The following is a 22260-nucleotide window of genomic DNA, read 5'->3' as shown; positions in this document are numbered from 1 at the left end:
GAAAATATTTTCAAATTTTCTTATAATGATCGAACACATTAGTAGGTATGTATGTGCATTTGTTGACGAGTTGTGCGTGCCTTTCTGAGTAGAAAAATTATAATTTTGGAAAAATCAACAACAAATGGTACATTCTCATTTCTCAGTAAGACAGCTAACTGAATTCGATATTGTTCAATATAGAATATCAAAATTTGAAATTCTCAAGAGATTCGAAAATTTGTTTTGAAAGTTGAAGGATTTACCTAATTTGAATATTTTAGTCAGATAAAGTGTTCCAAAGTTTTATATTTTGAGAACGAATAATAATGAACTACAACACTGATCTCTTTGTTTTTTTATAAAGAAAACTATATTCAGTATATTCTGGTGATATAAAATAAAGCTACTCACAGGTATAGAGAGTTGGTAAAAAGCATAAGTTACAAAATTCATAACAGGAGGATGATTTGGTTATTGATGAGGTTATTATTTAATTAAATTTTGGAATTAAAATTTTTACGTTTTACCTAAATGTATTTTGAGTTCAATGACATACCAACACTTCAGCTGTGATTGATGTTTTTGAAGTGTTAACATGCCTTTTTCGCAGTAACTAATGAAAAATGCTTTTTATTTTCATGATGATAATCATTAATCAATACCCCACAGAAGTGGAATGTTTTCGATAACACTTCGAAAAGATCAATCACTGCTGAGCTGAATGTCATTCACCACAAAACAAATAAAAAAGTAATAATTGTAATTCGAAAAGTTTTACCATTTCCTCCCTTCAATAAAACATGTATTGATAAAAAATCATGACCAAATCATCCTCAGAAACCATAGGTTAGGGTTGCCATTCGAAAAAAAAACGTTAAACCCACTATATTCGATATAAAACATAAATAAATTTAACCTTTCTCATTCTTTTGACAACTTGTGAATTGGTTTTTCACCAGTTGTCGAATATTATTTGAGTTTAGTGACACGCAGTATATAAATGAAATAATTGACATGGTCTGAATGTATATTTTTCCAGCCAATTATTATTATATTTATAATTGAATCATTACTCTGTTGCGCGACCAAATGATTTGTCATAACATTCTACATAACTTTCAATGTTGTATTCCTCTAATCTCTAGTACTGACCTTTGACTACATGGAAAATATTACCCTAATCGATATCTTAATTAAATTGGTCTGTTGAATAAATATGGTGATCAATGGCTAAAGGGTTATCACAACTTAAAAATTGTGAATTGGACTGATTATAATTTATAGCTGATTTGTGTTGACTGCTACATCTCATATTCTGTCAACGTCAATTTGAACATACGCATCAATATGGGGTGAGTGTTCGCAATTATAATACAAAAAGATTCTTAGCTTATCAAAAAAATATTCATTCGCATCTATCTATCTATACCTTAACGTCAACTACATGTTTTGACAGATAACTCTACTTCTGATGGCTTTTTATGAATAAAAAATACAATTGACAGGCTTTAATGAATTGATGTGCTGATTGGTAGCTATAGTCCATTCATAGAAAGACCATTCAAGAATGATTGACATCTCGGGTAGCTATGGAAAATTGAATTTAAGTTGGTAATAGGCCATTATAGTTGAGATTTCGTGTTGCGGAATTTAGGTTGGTAATTTGAATAAGCAGTGATCTATAGTCCATTCAAGAATGATTGACATCTCGGGTGGCTATGGAAAATCGAATTTAAGTTGGTAATAGCTCATAAGTTGAGATTTCGTTTTGCGTAATTTATGTTGGTATTGTGAATGAACATTGATCTATAGACCTATTATGTGAATCTATGCACTTACCGACGGTTATTTGAATTTTGTACAGCGGTTCATGCTCTTACTTTAATCGTATAATTTGGAAACATAATTGTGTCAATTTTGACTGCTGATTAATATGCTGCAAATCTGAATATTTCTTATTTTCATATACTTTTCAAGGTTATATTAATATATTTCAGTTCCGTGATTGAGAGAACAGAAAAACAAGAAAACAGTGGCGTAGGTCATTGAAATTTCTAAAAAACTAACATTATTTCAGTCAAAAAAGTTAGTAAAGCACTAAAATGAAGTCAGAAGCTCTTGAACGCTCGTTCAAATTTATAATCTAAGTGGAAATCCGCTCAGCTACTGAAATCGACTATTACATTGTTTGGCTCCCAAATTAAAAACAAGTTATTTAACCCATATTGGTTGTAGATCTGTTCAACTTGAAAAATGGTAAGGTGTAAAAAAGAATCGTCAGGTATACATACTCTAGCGTGTCAGATTAAGATCTTGTATATGACCTACCTGTCTCTGATAATAATATCATGTTAATCGGATATGTTAATGGGACCCAAAGGAAGCTACTTTTCAACAGACTGACAATTCGAACCTAAGGTAAGGTCACAGCGGTCCTTTGAAAATGCAAAAAAAATTGTTACTTGTACATACTCGAGCGTGTCAGATTTTCATACAGATGGTTAATCTCGGTGTTGCAGACGTGTTGACCCATTGATCTGACACTAACCAGGGGTTTTTTTAAAATCTGAAACTGATAACAAGGCATTTTTTCTTAAATATCTCCCTTCCTGTACCTCTAATCGTTACTGTATTCATTATGAAAGTTGTAGATGATATAATTGTATACATATATATATATGAAGCAATTTTACATACTCTTAACTGTTTTTGAGTTAGAGGGCGATAAGTGCAAGGAGCTTAGTCGCATATATTCGAAAGGCCAAGGACAATGTAGAAACCCAGTCTGATGCACAAGGTGGGCAAAATTCGTTGTCTACTGAGGGGACCTCCAGATGACAAAGTTCCTAGCTCTTTTTCAGAGAAACAAAGAATGCTGAGAACCGTAGCCTCCTTCGTTCTTGAGTTATTAGCAAAAAATTTGATTTTGACAGTTTCGAAAAGTTCTCATTACTTTTTTGTCTTTGAAATTACAGATTTGAAACTTGAACCTTCTGCTAGCACTTTTCAACGTAGAATCCACTGACGAGCCATTTCGAATCATTAGGCCAACTTTCGTTTTCCTAAATACAAACTTTTATCGAATTTGTTTTTTTTTATTGGAAAAAAATTTTGTCAGTAGATTTTACGTATAAAAGAAAGTTCAAGTTTCAGATCTGTAACTTCATAGACAAAAAAGTTATGAGAACAATTCAAAATAATTTTAATCTAATTTTTTGCTAATAACTCAAAAACGAAGAATCGTAGGAGGCTACGGTTTTCACCATTCTTTATTTTTCAGAAAAAGAGCTCGGAAATTTTTCATCCGTTTTCTTCTAGCTCTTATAGTTCTCGAGATCCTGTCAGTGGATAACGAATTTTGCACACCCTGTATATTCATCGCCATATATCTCAAAAACGCTTAAACGTAGAAAAAATTATTTCGCCCAAAATTTGTAGAAAATTTTATGCTCTACAACTTTCATAATGAATGCGAAAGCAATTTGAAGTCCAGGAGAGGGGATATTCAAAAAAAAACTGAAATTTGTGACCTTTATGGTGAATTTTTATTATTCCGGTTGAAAACTGTCAGATTATATTTTTTCCGTTATTCTTGAATCATTAGCTTAAAAATGAGAAAAAAAGCTACCGCGCTCGAGAATCTACACGTGACGTTTTTTCTGCAAATTTGGCGCCCTCCCACACATTTTCGTCACGCTTAAATTGTCAGATTAAGAGAATGTATTCCTTTCAACATGTAATTAACAACACATTGTATATCTTAATCTGACACGCTCGACTATGTACAAAGATTTTTTTTTTACTATTCTGAAAGGCTGTCCTAGACAATTCCCCCTATATACCTACAGGTCTAATTTTTGGTAGAGGTACCCTGCAAGGTACAAGGCATCCCCCCTTATATTAATCTGACACGCTCGAGTAAATCCCGAATTCACCTCTTGGGCTCCCCAACTCTCTTCTTTGGAAGTTACATGTTGTGTTTGCGACAGAAAACAAATTAATTGTACTACGTATTCTCAATCATTAATGTTAATATGTCCAACTCAATCGTTTCGAGACTATTTTCATGATCGAAATTTTAATTTTACACACATTTGGACAAAATGATAAGGAGAAGGAAAATAATAAAGACTTACCGTCATAAATGAACATTTATTGGACCCTCGATTGGACCCTGAATAATATTGCAAATCATCAATTTTTTTTAAGTCACTCATCTTTTTAAGTTCCTTTTATTAGAAGCAGGTATTAAGTCTTCTTTATCTTCCTCACGGAAGCCCAAAAATTACAATTTTGCAATGGATAGAGTTATTCATGTTTCAGCAGAGCTCCATTAGTACCTAATTTTACGTTGAAAAACAATTAGAAAATTTTACATTCTAACAACGCAGAATTTCATCAGGAGAAATATGGGGTCACCCATTTGAAGAATTGAAATCGGTGTCACTTCAGGTGAAACCGGAAGTACCATGAATCTCAATTCGTGTGACACCCTGTATAGTAATGAATTTATTACCGTAAATGGTTGGGTAAAATGCAATCCCAAATTATAGAACGTACTCCGTAGCATTGAGTATTTAATACTCAATGTCCGGTAGTCAAATCATAGACAGTTAAACATGAACAGATTTCTATTATAGCTTTAGAAGAATAACATTTACCTAATGTGTCTCATAGTTCCAAGGGATACTAAATTTTTTGAAATTCTGGAATGTTACCATTCAAACGAGTATTATACAGAATGTCATTGGCCTTCAAGGCTCTGCTGTAGTTTTTTCTTCTTTCCTCCATTCCAGTTTTTAGGTCAACGTACTGTAATTCTGTCACGAACTAAAGAGACAATAAACGTTCCCATTCAGGCAATGTGGAATTTAATTCGAAAAGTTCTGTTTGCTTCATGCAAGTATAAATGCTGTACAATAGATAATTCAGACATTGTTCGAAGTGGGAAGTCTCGGTTAGAAGCTTAAAAAGATTTCTTCAGTTCTTGTTAAAAGCAAAATCGTGTGTCTGTCACAAGAATGAAGGAAAAACATCGCTGAAGATTGCAATAAATATAATGTTTGTATTTGTCTGAAGCAGAAAGCTTGTTGACTGACTCTCATTGTTTTGAGGGATACTTAAAAAAAATGGGAGAATTAACAAACCATATTTTACCCGAAGTCATGTAATTTTTTTTCAAAATGGGTCGAAGCAGCTCATTTCTTGGCGTCATCGGGTTTTTATGTCTTCACAATTCGTTAAAGTGTGTTATTTTTCATTTCTCTTACCTACTGTAGCTATAAATTTTGCTGATCCAGTTCTCTAATTTTTGTGATTAAACTGGCTTTACTGGCTGGTGACTTCAGTTAAGACCATGTCGTATTTTGAGGAACAAGAAAAATATAATTTTCATCAGTTCAATATAGAAAAGGTATACGATCTTGATCAACAAATTATGTGTTAGTGAGATGAAAACGAAAGTGTTGATTTCGATTTCCATAAATTGATTCACGTAAATGATGAAATGATCATTTTAATACAGAATTTTCAATTTCCCCGACACTATTCGGATGAATGTTTGCGTGAGATGTATAAGAAAGTAAAAAATGCAAAAATTTGACACGTCAGTGAATAGTGTGGGACATTTCAGTGTGATCAACTTTCCCTCAAGTTCACTGGATGTTATTTATGTTCACCTTGATGTAGGCTGATTATGCACGATATGCTGACGTGATAATACGTTCCAAGAAATAAAAGGAAATGGAAAGTAATTCCGTGATATTGGAACGTCTTACGAATTATGAATATGAATTGTTCGAATTTAGAGTCTAACTGTCTTTATGGTCCAGCCTGGCGTCTGATGGCTGATGTGCTAATTGGTGAACTCGCTAGAAAACGGTTGACCACTGTTTCCTTCCATTAGATATAAATAACAATTAACGTGAAGTAAAGAATTGAAACTTGTATATTTATACAGGGTCCACGCCATGGGGCAGCGGTCGATTTCTCTAATTCTATTAACTTTACAAAGAAGAGTTTGAAATAAAACTTTCTTCTTTTTAGGTAGAGCATCTCCTAAAATTAATTAGAAGTATACAAAGTGTTTCGTTTCTTCTGCACAGACATCAACTTCGTTATTTTGAATGGAACAACCTATATATTTTTAAATTTTTAATTCCTTGTTGAATTTGAGTATAAGTTTGAAAACACAACTATGTCTGAATTCTTAACGGTTTTCGAGAAATTTGACTTTTTATTAATATTTTGACGTTTTCACTCCGAAGCCACTTAAGTTGTATCTGTAAATGATAGCAACTCATCCATTTTGCGTGAAGATATCATGCCCAAGTAGGTAACGATAGATAATAGTAGAGAGATGGTGTGATGAACATTTTGAGTACAGCAATTCTTATTTTACGAACCGAAAATTGGCTCATGTCTCCCTAACCCATGGGAGAGTTGAACAGGGGGCGAGAGAGACTTGACGATAAGTTTGTTTATCAGAAAAAACATTAAAAGAAAACAATTTCCAATGTCCAACGATTGTCTACGTCAAGGTTGTCATCATCAGTTGTATAAGCATTTGAAATACATATTTTCTATTTCAGAGTCACTCTCACTTATCTCCGAGATGTTTTTCACTTTTTTGAACCTTTGTGAATTTTGTCATAGTTATTTTATTATTCAATTTTCGTTTTTTAAGCAAACTATTATCTAAGCTCAGTGTGGGAAACTTGGACCACTGATTATGTCTCCCGACCATAGCATGGGTCAAGTCTCCCGCACTCCCTTTTAGTCTTTTCAACATATGTTTTCTTGAAATTTTTACAACAATTATTAAGAAGCCTCATCGTCTGTAAAACAATATTAATCAATCAAATTAATTAAACACAATAAACCACGCACCTATTAAACAACAGACAGTGTAACAAACAAAACTTATTCAATTTCTTACTTCTTTCTTATTAACATCACTTTTAACCCTCTCAATCCCGATGGTGGCCAAAATGGAGCCGCCACTAGTTGTGCCTTGTTTGGAGTACCTATAGGACGCAACTATTTACGATACCGGTAGCGGGAAATTTGAATTGAAATATATGAGGTGGTTCAAGTCTCTTACCCGAGCAAGTCTCCCGGACTCCCCCTACATATTCGGACATGCCAAATAATATTGAAAATCTACAGGATGATATTTTTTCAGGGGTTATTTCCTCCTTATATCCCCATTATTTTTTTCTGTATCTGTATCTGAGCTTCTAGTATATTCCAAAACTTAGAATTCATCTTGTTTTGTTTATGAACATCTTGTACCCATGTTTTACGTATCTCAAGCAAATTTCGAAAAAATCGCTGCTGAACAAAATGTTGCTACATAATATATTATCAAAATTAAAAGCTTTATTTTGTCTTTAGTAATCTTCGTTTATAATGTACGAAACGTATTTTGATAACTGTAGCCATGTAGGTACCTAACTGAGAGTTTGCGTACTTAAATTTAATTGAATCTTTTGCTTGCAGATTGATTACTCAGGAAATATACCAGTGAAATGATTGTATTAAATTTTGAAACTCCCTTTATCATAGATTGAATCCATTATCTGCATTTCATCAGGTGATTTCATACCTTCAGATTGAATCCATACAAGCAGTGAAAGAAATTTTATTTTCTCACTATGAGGCTGGCCTTCACTTTTCTATACGATAGATGCAATCTTTGATATAACTAAGAATATGCATTAATCCATAACGCTGAAACATTTCAATTTCAGATGACATCAGAACTGAACCTTGAGTCGGCACTATACGTTAATAAAATAATTATTTATTGAAGAAGGAAAATGAATCTCTTGCGTGTAATTATTTTATGATTTTTATAAATGAAAGATGCGACTATTCCTTTCAAGAGAATACCTTATTCTAAGAGGTTGCATAATCGATTGTTGATAACTATACGTAAAAAATTGTATTTGACGATGATGAGACTAAAAACTGAATCATATGTTTTAGATTAGCATGGATTATTTTGGTATGTTATTGAAAATCATGTAATTCCGGTTTCAGTTCAATTATGGATTTTCATCAAGTATCAGCCACATCAATGAAATAACGTGCGTTCAAAAAAATTCGTCGTCGGCTATGGAATTTTGATGGTTGATGTTTTGTGACGGAACGTATGGCTTTCCTTGAATTACTCAATTTTTCCAAAATGTGAACAATGATGATGGAAAATTCATGGTAAAATTTTTAACCAAAGTTAATTTTCATACGTAAGAGACATGAATCTTGAATGAAGCGAGGTATTTTTTGTACAATTATTTAAAAGGGCTTATGTGCCATTACTGAAACCATTCCGTAGAGTAGCTAAGATTTCTACTGCTATTGAAAATAATTATGAAAAATTCATCAAAATTCAATTTTACTATAAAAAGGCATGATAATTTCACTCTCATATCGTTCTGCTGTTGAAGTTCATCAAATAAAATAAAGGTTCCACAATTTGCATTTCACTCATGCATAACAAAATCAATTTTTTTTTTATGCTACCTTCTCAATTCAATTTTCTGATAACAAATCAATCTTTATGGAAACAAATTGATGTCTCTTCAAAATCGTGTGGCATGTGCTAATGGAGAGCAATTGAGATAAAACCCGAAGAGAGGTTCGAGGAGCTTCTGTCATCATATTTTCATCATTGCTCAATATATCTGGGGTTTTCTTCTTTGGTCCACCTCTTCCTTTTAGGTTTGAACTTACCTGCTTCACGGAAAATGTCAGCAGTCGAAACAATACTTTGGAAAGATTGATAATAATGTAAAGCAACATTGGGATTACACACTTTGTCGCTGAAACATTTATGAATAGAATATTTCCACTCTCTTTCTATTTTCTCCCCCATTTTGAACTAGGATTCGATAGTGAATGCTTTTTGAACGTCCGTAAAAACCATTTTTATAATTTGCTGATAATTTTAATACAACAACAATTCAGAACGCCAACCTTATGACACAATATACAAATTGATTAATGAAGGAACAAAACACTCACAGCAGGTTTCATAAAACTTTGACTTTCCAAACAACAATTTAACAGTCACTCGATGCCCAAAAGGAAATCAATAAAACCTTTGCATTTCTGAATATATTGAAGGAGTAGCAATGGACAATCATTGAATCGACCTCTAAAGGTCATAATTTCCCCTCAATGGGCCCTTCATGCAAGGGATGCTTTCTGCTGTATATAACAATCAACGTGGATGAACAGTTCTCAATTGACTTGCAGTAAAATGTTCACTGCACATGGTGTAGTCGCTAGGGTATGCTTAAGTCATTGTCTTTACGGAGCACTAAAAATAAAAATCAATGAATGACTGTCACATGTTTTTCCTTAGTAAAGTAGGAAACTTGATTTCGGAAAATCCATTTTATTATTTGATCCACAGTTCTTCACCATTCAATAATTTTCGAAAGATATTTTTCAGTGTTTTCACCAAGAAATTAGACAAAAAAATTCAATCATCAACAACTAGAAGAAGCTAGACAAACAAAAAGCGGCACATTCACAATCTCTTTGATTGAAATGGCCGTCTGAAATCTTGAAAAATTTCATATGTTTCAACAAATTGCTCTCAAATTAATATTTCAACCAGTCTTAGCGTCTGAAAAACACGTTTGACACACTGATGGCGATCACATCACTTTGGTCGCTTCGTTTCCCATCTTTCTACTCCATAATCTTTGATCATAACATATTAAATTTCGTTAGGGATATGGAAGTTATAACATTCATTGAAATGTATAGAAAAAAAACTTATTGTAAAAAGAAATCGACTCAATAGAAATATAGCTACGCCTATATTTGTGTGATAACTTGATAATATTAACTCATAAATTATTAATTTCACTTCTTACATCAACTATTTATCTTAAGGAGTGCTAAATCGCAAACAATGACAGTCTCAGTCACGATCTTTAGCTAAATGAAAAAAAAAAAACGATGTGAGCTGCAGGCATTGTGCATTCTTGCTGGGACTAAATAATAGTTCGGAAGAGTATACAATATTAATAGCAAGGTCTTGCACGTGTATTCAATAGATACGGCAATGAAAAATTCTATAAAAGTGTAGTGGCCCCATTTGCTACAACGTTCCTAGGACTTCCATTGTAATTAATTCTAAGATGAGTATCCTATTACTCTTATAAGGAAAATACGCTCAGGAAACTGATACGTTGTATTTTTTCTTTCTTATAGGATATAAGATAGGATATGAGGAATTCATTTTCTTAAAAGAAATTTGTCCATAAACTGATAATTGAAATTTTTGTGAACAAAACATTCTACATATGGGAGCGGGAGACTTATTTTTGCTCGATTTCAAACTCCTCCGATTCACATTTCCTTCATCAATATGATGTACAGTGTGTTTCACATAAGACGGTTTTCCTTGCACAATATAGATTCTTGAGTAGATTTTTTTCTCATATTTTCTGAAAGCATAATCAATTAAAATCGAATATACAAGGTGTATCCTAGAATGAATGTGAAATCCTGTAACACCGCAATGTGTATCACGGTTATAAATAAACAGATCCATCGGTATTTTCGCAATGAAATATTATATACATGGTATATGAATACACCACTAGATATGCAGAACACCTGTTGTCACTTTCTGGGAGAAAAAATACAAACTTGATACCTATTCATAACATTTTGTGAAAATTGAAATTGAGAAGTTTTTCCCAAAAAATGACAATGCCTATTTTCTGCATATATCTATTGATATGTTCCGTAAAGAACATTTTACAACTCATTTCTAATCAGACTGTAAGACGCCTACTGAACGTTTGTGGTTCAAGAGGTCAGCTTCCCAGTTTGAGTAGGGAGCACAGACACAGACAACGCCGACGGCAGTGGGTCGAGGATGACCGCAAATGGACAGTTGAGGTTCGGTGTTTATCAACGGATGAGTCTCAACTTCGTTTGGTCAACTTTGATGGATGCATTATTATTTGGAGGATAAGGGGTCGAAGATATCCGATATTCAAAATAGTTGGTTTCCACAACTGCTTTTGGTGGAGGTTTCATATGTGTATGAGGTGACATTTGTTTGAACGGTCGTACAGTATTGGTTGTTTCGCATAGCTCTGATATTACCAGCCGAGGATATCTAATTGAATCAATATAATCTCTCCGCTGGTGAGAATTTTATTTTAATAATTATTTCTGTCCTCATCGTGGTTGCTCCGTTAATGGAGCTCATGCTATCGAAAGTATAGACTGGCCAGCTCGCTTTCCAGACATGAATTATATGGAGCATATCGGGGAGGCAGAGATGTCTAGACATCTGTCCTCCTTGAAACAACTGATTAACAATCTGCAGCAGCTTTGCTGAATTTTTGGATCAATTTTTCACATCGAAAGTATGCTTAAGGTAGAGGGTAAAATGCTTGACAGAAACTTTTCATTATTTTCTGAAAAAATAAGAATATCAACTAAACAAAAAACTGGGATTCGATGAGACTGAAAATCTTGAAACGAATATTCCTTGAGTAAACTGGGAGAAGGTCAGTGATCCCTATCAATTGTTGAGCAGTGTATAAAAAAACTCCTTTCTGTTTTTGCTCGAAGCAAGTTGAAACTCATACATAGGAGGTTTTCGCCTTGTTAATCGCAGATGAAACGAAGTTGAAGTAAGTTAATCCAATCTTAATTCAGAATGACATATATTTTTTCGCCTGTACCTTACACGTCGATGAATCAAGTTTAAAAAAGGTGAACATGTCCATTTTGGGAAACCCTTCTTAAGAGCTATTTCGTTTTTTACAAAATCAGTTGCACGAATGCTAAGGCAATGGACGATTGCATTGGCAGAATCCTGAAGAAGTGGACTATAAGCCTGCAAACAAGTTCTGATTAATACTGCGGTGATGGACAATAGGCATTCGTAAGAATTGGGATGAATACTGAAGAAATGGTCGTTAGACATTCCATTGAATTCAGACGAGTACTGAGGCCATGGACGATTAGCATTCCCAGAGTGCTGAGGTGATAAACGATAGGCGTTCTCTCGAATACAGCCGAATACTTAGACAACGGAAGATTGGCATTCGCAGAATATTGAAGCAATGGGCGATTGTCATTCGCATAATATTGAGGCAGAGGACTATAGGCATTCTCTCAAAATCGGAAGAATACTGAGGCAATGGACGATTAGTATTCATAGAATACTGAAGCAGAGGACAATAGGCCTGCCTACAGAATATTGAGGCAATGGTCCAGCCGCATTCGCAGAATACTGAGACAGTGGACGATAGGCATGCTTTCGAAATCTGACGAATACTCAGGCAATGGACGACTGGAATTCGCAGAATACTGAGGAAGTAGATAATAGTCCTGCTCACAAATTCTGAAGAATACTGCGGTGATGGACAATATAGGCATTCGTACGAATTGATGAAAACTGAGTAAATGGACTTTAAACATTCCATTGAATTTGGACGAATACTGAGGCCATAGACGATAAGCATCCCCAGAGTGCTGAGGTGATAGACGATAGGCGTTCTCTAGAATTCGATTGAATACTGAGGCAATGAAAGATTGGCATTCGCAGAATATTGTGGCCAAGGGCGATTATAATTCGCATAATACTGAGGCAGAGGACTATAGGCATTCTCTCAAAATCGGACGTATACTGAGGCAATGGACGATTAGTATTCGCAGAATACTGAAGCAGAGGATCACCTACAAATTTTGACGAAAACTGCAGTGATGGATGATACGCATTCTTACTATTTGGGATGACAACTGAGGAAATGGACTTTAGACATCCGCTTGAATTCGGACGAATACTGAGGCAACGGACGATTGGCATTCGCAGAATATTGAGGCAATGGTCCAGCCGCATTCGCAGAATACTGAGACAGTTAACGATAGGCATGCTTTCGAAATCTGACGAATACTCAGGCAATGGACGACTGGTATTCGCAGAATACCGAGGGAGTGGATAATAGGCCTGCCCACAAATTCTGACGAATACTGCGGTGATGGACAGTATAGGCATTCATACGAATTAGGATAAATACTGAGCAAATGGACGTTAGACATTCCATTGAATTCGGAAGAGTACTGAGGCCAGAGACGATAAGCATCCACAGAGTGATGAGGTGATAGAAGATAGGCGTTCTCTAGAATTCGATTGAATACTGAGGCAACGAAAGATTGGCATTCGCAGAATATTGTGGCAATGGGCGATTGTACTTTGCATAATACCCAGGCAGAGGACTATAGGCATTCTCTCAAAATCGGACGAATACTGAGGTAATGGACGATTAGTATTCGCAGAATACTGAAGCAGGGCACGCATTCTTACTAATTGGGATGACAACTGAGGAAATGGACTTTAGACGTCCACTTGAATTCGGACGAATGCAGAGGCAACGGACAATTGGCATTCGCAGAATATCGAGGCAATGGTCCAGCCGCATTCGCAGAATACTGAGACAGTGGACCATAGACATTCTCTTGAAATCGGATAAATACTGAAGCAGTACGACGTCATGGTAAGTGTCCACCTGAGATAAAATTTCGAGATTAATCTCAGGCAGTTGTTCATCCGAGCACTTTAGGCACGTTCAGTATCGGAGACTAGTATTGACTTGTGTCGGAGAGGGCTTGAGTCTGCTCTCAAGACTATTTTTTCGTAGGTGGACAAGGACCATTAGGCATTCCCGTGAATTTGGACGAATAGTGAGGCAATAAGTGATTGACATTACCACAAATTTGGACGAATACTGCATCAATGGACAATATGCATTCGTACAAATTAGTAATGAGGATTGAGCTAATGGAAGATAGGTATTTCCTCGAATTTGGGAGAACATTGAAAAAATGGGCGATTGGCATTCATTCTCAGAATACCGGGGTAGTGGACTATAGGCATTCTCGTGAAATCAGACGAATGTTGAAGTAATGGGCTACTGGCATTCGCAGAATACTTGGGCAGTGGACGACAGGCGTACCCTCGAATTCTGCTAAATAGTGTGGCAATGGGCGAATTCTAATACTGACGTTTGGACGAACGATTTTGACCACTATTCATGCAATTCTATTCTCAAGCTTATAGTTTGAGACCATTTTCACTTTCAGACTCAGAATGCGAAAACTATGAACCGTTGGAAAAAATGATAACGCTTTCGTTCCTAATATAGGAACAAGCGCGCATAATTTTCACCGAAGGCGCCGGAAACATGTTTCCATCCGCCATGACGACGGCAGACAATTAGATTGAACAGATACATTTATGCAATTCTGAATTTAAGGCTACCTCTTTGTTGCGATCCGAAAATTCCTGTTGTAATATGAATAGTGCCCATGTGCTTGGTCGATGCACCCAGCTCAAAATAAATTGGTAGTAAATCACAGCCCAAAGAATTATTTTATCTGGGATACATCCGGTTTGTTTTGAAGCCAACAACAGTGCGGAGCTTGAACCGTGTATTGAATAATAACAGAGATATTATTATATTCTATATTTAGAGCGATTTTACTTTCTAAATCACGCGTATGAAATTGTTATAAACTACGGTGTTTATTATTTAGAAAACAGGCTACGAGGCAGTTTTATTCTTTGTAGTTGTTCTGTGGGAAACTTCCGTTTAAGGTACCATTAAGAAAGGTTTCATTTTAATTACTTCGTGTGCAGGTAATCATTTTATCGTATTCTCTAATGGTAATTTTGACATATGCAAAAAGATGGTTTCAATGCACTAATCGTTTTTTTCCCTTAAAATAATAACACATACTGAAATTTCAGATTGTTGTGGGCACATTTTGACCAAAATTTGACGATCAGCAGCTCGAGAACATAGCCTAGCTAGACCTTGGGTCTATTAGATTAATGGTGGGTTTATGCAGCGTAAGAACTAAGACTTAAATAAAGAACAAATCATTAGTGGTAATCATTCATCGTCATCCCCAATAAGATCGGTACTTTTTTTTACAGATGCATGTATCTTGGAGTACTCGTTTTCTTTAAACAAAGTTTGGCCAATTTTTCAGAAAAAAGAAGAATATTCGTTTCGACACCAATTTTTTGGAAATATCCCTTAACAAATAACATTGTATAATATTTATGATGAAAGTGAATTCTAGAAAATACTTGTGCATTGAATTCTGCTTCGATCATGAAATCAAGAGGTTTTTTGTGCACACCCATTCCAAAAAAAGTAAATTTCAAAATTGGGCCACTTTTGCACATCAATGAAAAGTGAACTCAAGTACCCCATGTCCAAAACTAATTTTAAAAAGTCCCAATATTTTACACAACGGTAAACTATTTTCACCGAACTATTGACATAGCTTCAGAATAGAAGAGAGAAAAAATTAACTAAAAATATTATTTTACGTTAAGGAGTTGTAAATAATAAAAAAAAAACAAAATTATTATTTTAATTGTTGGATTGTGGCATCTGATTATCTCTCCTTCTCCCTTATCTTCAAGGATACATTGATAGATCTCGGACGGTGTCGTTACTTTTTGTGGGCTCTCTTTCCTTGTCGCAGTCATGACCCCCTGATCTTTTTCTTGTCACAAATCTAACGATTTTTCGGTATTTCTTCTTGATTTGAGGCTCGTTCTACTGAAATGGATAGATTTTCTCACGATTTTCAGAAAAAGGAGGGAATCTTCTGATTTTTCACCGATTTAACACATTTTTCACCATGGATACCATCATTAAGATATGTATTCATGTATTATTTATTGCACAGTCAGTTGGATATCCTTTTAGAATATCCATCTTTCCATTTCTTATTAGCATTAGGACCAATTTATTTAAGGGTCATGATCATTTTTATTGATATCGCGAAAATCAAAGGAATGTATTTTAGATTCAGAGTAGTCAGTGGTTTCTGTAACAGGTCTTGTTAAAATTAGTTTATTTGTATGTGTCCCTTCCGGTGGATTATGCTATTTTTCATGGCTCACAAATATTGAGAAGGAATGTCTGTATATTTGAAGGAACGCATTTACAGACATGCTACGAAGAACATTCGGCAAGTTTTGTTGCAAATGACTACATATTGTAACATCACTCTATTCTTCTATTTATTTCAATGCGTGTTAGACTGGCTGGTCTATTTTCTTGTGCTGTTGTGTGATTGAATATGACGGACGAGTGTATTGTGTATATTTAAAAGTAGGATGATGATACTGATGAGAGCTTCTAACATTGCTCGAGTGCAGTATCAAGAGAATTGATCGAAACATTTTTATTTGATTCTGTATTTTCCCTATGCTATTGCTATCTCGGTGAATTAGTGAAAATAGTGCAAAACTTGGAACGTTCTGTTTTTCATGATTTTTTTGGTTGACTGAAAGTTTGAATCAATTTTGACCTTGGGGTACGTGATTTTCAATATTTTCAATTACCACAGCTCACATTTCCATCGATTTTCAAAAGGGACCCAACTTTGAAGTTCAACTTTTTGATATGGGTGATACGAAAACCATCCTTCATCCGATTGCAGAATTCAATGCTCATCTGCAATCTAGACTTCACTTTCATATATATGTTATTGTGGAAGATAACAAAAAACTACTGTTGAAACGAATATTCTTCTTCACTCTGAAAAATTGGTAAAACTTTGACGTTAAATAACGCGAACAGATAGTCTTAAACGTATGCATTTAGTCTCATTAGGAGCAGAATTTAATGCTCTACAACTTTCATTTCAACCATTTTCTTAAAATTTTCCGTCCCACAGGAGATATCGACGTAAAATATGTGTAAAATAGTATAAATTCTTTTCTGACAGCTATCTATTATAATTAAAATTAAAAATAAGCATTCAATCATGAAAAAAATTGCATCCTAAGCATTTATGGAATAGTTAAATGTACATATGTATAATAAAATGTATCACCTTGAGGGGCATCGAAATTTTTCGTTGATATCTCCTGTGGGACTGAAAATTTTAAGAAAATGGTTGAAATGAAACCTCAGAATTGAACGGACGTCAAATTTAATTACTTATGAAACTGACGTGTTATTTTCAGTACTACCATTGGGAATTAATTAATTAATGGTACGAATGAAGAAAGCCTTTAAATCAAAATCAAAGGAACTTTCGCTTAGTTGCAGGAAATTCCGTTTAAATTTAATACTCCATCAAATTGTTAATTCTCTATTATTCCCTTCAGAAATGACAAAATTTTGATGGCGCATCAAATCTTAATGAACTTTCCTGCAAGTGGGCCTATTATGAAACTGGCTAGAGGATCACAAACGTAATCTTATTCTTATATGTATAAATTTAATTGACTTGTACAGAATTTCGTGGAGATCTCATCACTCAAAAATAAAAACAAATATAATTTGCTGGAAACATTCAACTTTTGCCGGAATTTTCAAAAATTCACTAATGACTTAGTAGTTTACAACTCGATGAATGTGTATTTTTTGGAATATTTATTGATTTCTTTGGTGAGCCAAGTAGTGATTTGCAATTCAATTAAGGATGGGTGAATATTTTTGGGTGTATAAATTTGAAGATGTATCAGTGCATTCCCCATTTTTTTGTAAAAAAAAATTATTCATGATCGGCACAAAACTATTCGGCTGTCTGGATGTGTGCGAAAACTTATCTCGAAGATTCCGTCATATAAAACTTAAATCATACAAAATTACACAACTACTTTCGTAGAAGTAACTACCCACATAGGAGCTTATTGAACTTATTTCCAATGAGCCAAAAAAGATCTGGTAGATCCAGTAGATGACAATCAAGAAGAGAAATACCACCTGCATAATATGCAAAGAAAAAAATTTAGGTACACATCTATACATAAGTATTTCTCGGGATTTTAACTTCATTTGTTGGAAAAGGAGAAGCATAATAAGCCGAAGACAATGGAAGATTTTACTTGAACAGAATTTCACAAAATGTGGATTATTAGCCTTAGATAAAACTGTTTTAGAATTCTGCAAAAGTTAATTATAAAAAAGGAGAAATGCTCCATATCTAAGATAAAGGATTTAAGATTTTATCACAGAAAATGGAAAAATTTTGAGCATTGGGCTAAACTTATACACTTATATGCATTATTTATTCAACAACAACAAAAGTAGAACTACTGTTCCACCAAACAGTAGTAGTAGGTACTCATTTACAAAGCAATGACCTAGACGGGATTCTCAACAGTCTTGAATATAGATGAACTCCATCAGCTGTTCGACTTCTCCAAGACAATGACTGTTACTAAAAATATATTACACGTTTTTTTAAAATGCTAAGCACGATCTGAGTTAGGAAGGAGCAGTTCTGTTATCATTAGCATATATGCTAAATTTTTGCTAGATGCTAGATTTTTGAGTTTCTGCATATTAATTGTATGATGTGCACTTCTAAAATGCGAAATTTATATATTTCTCGATGTTATCGAAATCGATAATCTTCTCTTAGATTTCAATGAATTTTTTATTTTTTCTTTATTTCACATGCACTTTTTATGAAATTTATTTGTCTTTTAACGTCTAATTTTTCAGTTTGTTTGTCTAATGATAGCATCATAGCAATTAAACTGACGAGAATACTGTTAGTTGAACACAAAAAACAATAATAGAGTTATTCAGGTCTACCTAGTCTTCGTTGAAGTTGTGTTTTGCATTCAACAGATGCTCAACAAACTTATAATTTCCAGTGCCCTTGATGAAAAAATTTCTTTTGAGAATTTCATTTTTTTAGCATAATTCGGGCAGTTATGCAAAACGGTGTCATAAATACGAAAGTTAACGAGAAATTAACTTACTTGACCAGCCAACCAGCAAATTTCTCAGTTGAGATGTCAGATGCACAATGTTACATTGCGTACTGTTTTTATTTCAAATTTCACTATTGTAGAATGTAGAAATAACAATGTTGATTCAACATTTTCCGAAATGAACCGTATTATCAAGGTAATTTCCGAAGAAATTTGAAGAAATTGCAATTGTTATGTATGCTATTAAAGGGTTAAAAGAGGAGGCAAAATATAGCGTTAAAGTTAACAGTTTCAGTTTTGGCTTTATGTGTAAGCAAGAAATGATTAAAACAGAATTTGTTCAATAGATTCCCCTCTTTTTCATTCAATACCAGTATTTCAAAATCGGTTTATCCATATTATTTCTATATCGGTGGAAAGTGAACCGAAATGTTTCGAAGAACAAGCTCACTAGTTTCATGGCCCGGGGCATTTCAGACCTTGAATTGAGTCATTCTTCCTCTGATGTCTTCATATGATTTACTTCAAAGATATCTGAACTTGAAGAATTGGTTTTAAAACCATTTCGAAACTTGTTCAACCTCCTTCAACTGATTAGGTGCATATAACTTCCATTATTTATGAGTTAACACAATGATGGATTTCCTACTGTTTGGGAAGTCTTTCTTCATTCGAACGTTGGTTATTGAATACATAACACTGTTCGCGAATGATTAGTGGGAAATATTGGTATTTTTGTGGCGAAGATTGTGGATTATTGTGAAATTTTACATAAAATGAAGTATAAATCTCTGGAGTAAGATCTAATTACTTAAAGAATTTTTGTTTATTTCTACAGACTATTTCATCTAGTTTTGTACATGATCAAAGATTATAAAAACATACCTACATTAAGCACTGACCTAAGTTATTTTGAATTTTGTTCTGCTTGTTTATGCCGCACAGAATTAGTAAGACTTTCGCACGCTTCACGATAACTTTTGAACTCCTTATACCATACGAATGTTCTGGTTTTTCATAAAGCAGAGTCCCCGAATAAAACATTTTAATTTTATCGACACACGAAAAACATTTTCGTTTTTCTTGGTAATAGAAAATTCTTAACAAACTAGTTTTAAAATTAAACTATAGGTAGCTACTGATGACTCGATCATGCTCAAATTTGATACAGATGTCAGCTAAGTGTCTTCCAATTGAAAAAAAACAGATCCGTCCACAGCGGTTCAATTTTACAAGATATAACGAAAGTAAAACGTTGAGTTAACTTAAGTTAACTTACATGGAGTAAGTTAATCGTGGATTAAAAATCGGAAAATAAACTTATTTTTCTCAATGGACTATAGGCCTAAAAGGCTTTCTTTCGAATGGTTCCCGAGGGTGTTGAAGTTAAATAGAAAAACGGTACATTTTGATGTCCCAAATGTACCTTCTTCGTGAAAAATTCTTTTGATTCACAGCATTATTTTAATCAGTAAGACATAAGTTCCATAGTGAATTGAAAATACTTAATTTTTGAATTCCTTTTTCTCACATTTAATTTTTATTTTTTGTATAAAAGTGGTCCAAATTCCTTGATAATTATGACAGTAATAACTGGAAAAAGATTACTCCTAATTTTGATTCTGGTGGTAATGGTGGAGATATTTTCAATAATTTTCACGCTTAAAAAAACGATACTCAAGTTTTGAATATCATAACTGAGTCAAATTTGCACAATTTATTTCTAGTAAAGCAAATTTTGAAGCTCCTTTTAATTACTACAGAAAGATCCCATAATTGTTTTCCGAATTTGTCTTTGTTTTCCTGGTTTTTCACGTTGAACGGTTGAAATTCCCTAGTTCGCTCTTTCATACTCATTATAAACGAGTTTTTTCGATAAAACCGTTTGTCTTTGAGTTATTCGTAGAAAACCGTTCAAAAACTTAACTTTTATCACTGAAAAATCTTAGATTTCAATCGCAAATAACAGGATAGAATAGAATACATCTTTATTTCTAAATACTACAAATAGTAGAAAGAAATAGTGTCAAATAACAAAATAAATCAAATATTAAATTCTTCCATATTATATGGTTCTAATTCCATTAATAATTTATACAGTGCCTTCTTGAAATTTTTCAATTCAGATTCTCTCCTGATGTGATTGGGTAATCTATTGAATATCTTCAGACAAGAATAGTGGCAATTTTTCTCTGTTACAGTGAGGTGATGTTTGGGATATATGTACTGTGGATCTCTAGTTTTATACTTACTTTGACTCAGTTCATTTTCAAATAAGTGTTTATTTCGGAAAACAAAATTTGAGCATTCTTGAATGTATACAGCATATGATGTGAGAATTTTATTTTTTTTGAAAAGACCTCTACATGACTCTCGCCATGTGAGTCCAAGGATGATTCTTAGGGCTTTTTTCTGAGTTATGAAGATGTCTCTCATATTCCTGTTTGCTCCATAAAAGATTATTCCATACCTCATTTTGGATTCGAAGTTTGCAAAATAAACAGTTCTCAATAATTCCATGCTTAAGTATTTGGATAGTACCCTGATTGTGTAGCATACTGAGTTTAAGCTGTTGTTTGTTTTTTCTATATGTTCTTCCCATGTAAGGTGTTCATCTACTGTTATTCCAAGGAATTTCGCAGTTCTTTGAAGTTTGAAGGTTGTTTTATCAATTTTTAATTCTTCCGGTATAATTTGAGTTGACTGTTTTGTTCTGAAGCACATGACACTTGTTTTTAGTGTGTTAAGTGTGAGCTTGCGTGATTTCAGCCATTCCTCTATTCTCCTATAAGTGTTTGATGTCTTAGTTATTAGATCTTGAACATTTGCATCCGAAATCAATACATTTGTGTCGTCAGCAAACAGTACCATTAGTTCTTCTATTGTAACCCCTGTTAAGTCATTTATATACAGCAAGAATAGTATACATCCTAATATACTCCCCTGCGGTATACCTTGCTTGATGATGGCTTTGTTTGATTTTATTTCTTCGCCTCTTTCTGTTATCAACACTCTTTGCTCACGGTGTGTTAAATATGATCTGAACCAATCCAGTAGCTGTCCCCTAATTCCATATTGTTCCATTATTTCCAGCAGTATCTCGTGATCGACGCTATCATATGCCTTTGAGAGATCCAGAAATAGTCCAAAGATGTTAACTTTCTCCTCCAGAGTTTCCACTATTTTCCTGATGAATTGGAAAATGGCTGTATTTGTCGATTTGCCTTTGATGAATCCATGTTGGTTCTTACTTAGTATGCTGCATTTTTCTAGAAATTTCATAAGTCTTTCTGCCATTATTATTTCAAAAATTTTTGATAATGACAGGAGACTTATTGGTCTGTAGTTTTCAAGAGCTGCCCTATCTCCTTTTTTGAAAATTGGCTTTATTAATGCAAGCTTAAGGCTTTCAGGAAATACCCCATACTTAATTGAGTTGTTTAATATATATGTTAAAGGCTCTATTATCTCATCAATTGAGGCCTTCACTAGACTTGTTGGAATGTCGTCATCACCACTGCTGTTTTTGTTTTTCA

At 34.0% G+C, this 22260-nt stretch overlaps 1 protein-coding gene across 3 annotated transcripts in view; it reads left to right on the top strand.

The window, feature by feature from the left end:
* The window catches only part of LOC123306733 (PTB domain-containing engulfment adapter protein 1), a 59580-nt gene that overhangs the window by 5622 nt on the left and 31698 nt on the right, over window positions 1-22260 (top strand). The window contains exon 1 of one of the 3 annotated variants that reach the window (XM_044888851.1): window positions 1314-1334. The exons of the other annotated variants lie outside the window; for them this stretch is intronic. Coding sequence (XP_044744786.1) covers window positions 1330-1334 — 5 coding nt within the window. The 5' untranslated portion in view covers window positions 1314-1329. Of the gene's footprint in view, window positions 1-1313; window positions 1335-22260 lie in introns of those variants that run through there. 3 annotated transcript variants of the gene reach the window in all.

This window comes from Coccinella septempunctata, chromosome 2 (assembly GCF_907165205.1).
Source record: "Coccinella septempunctata chromosome 2, icCocSept1.1, whole genome shotgun sequence".
NCBI lineage: Eukaryota > Metazoa > Arthropoda > Insecta > Coleoptera > Coccinellidae > Coccinella > Coccinella septempunctata.
This window is presented reverse-complemented; position numbering and strand designations above follow the sequence as displayed.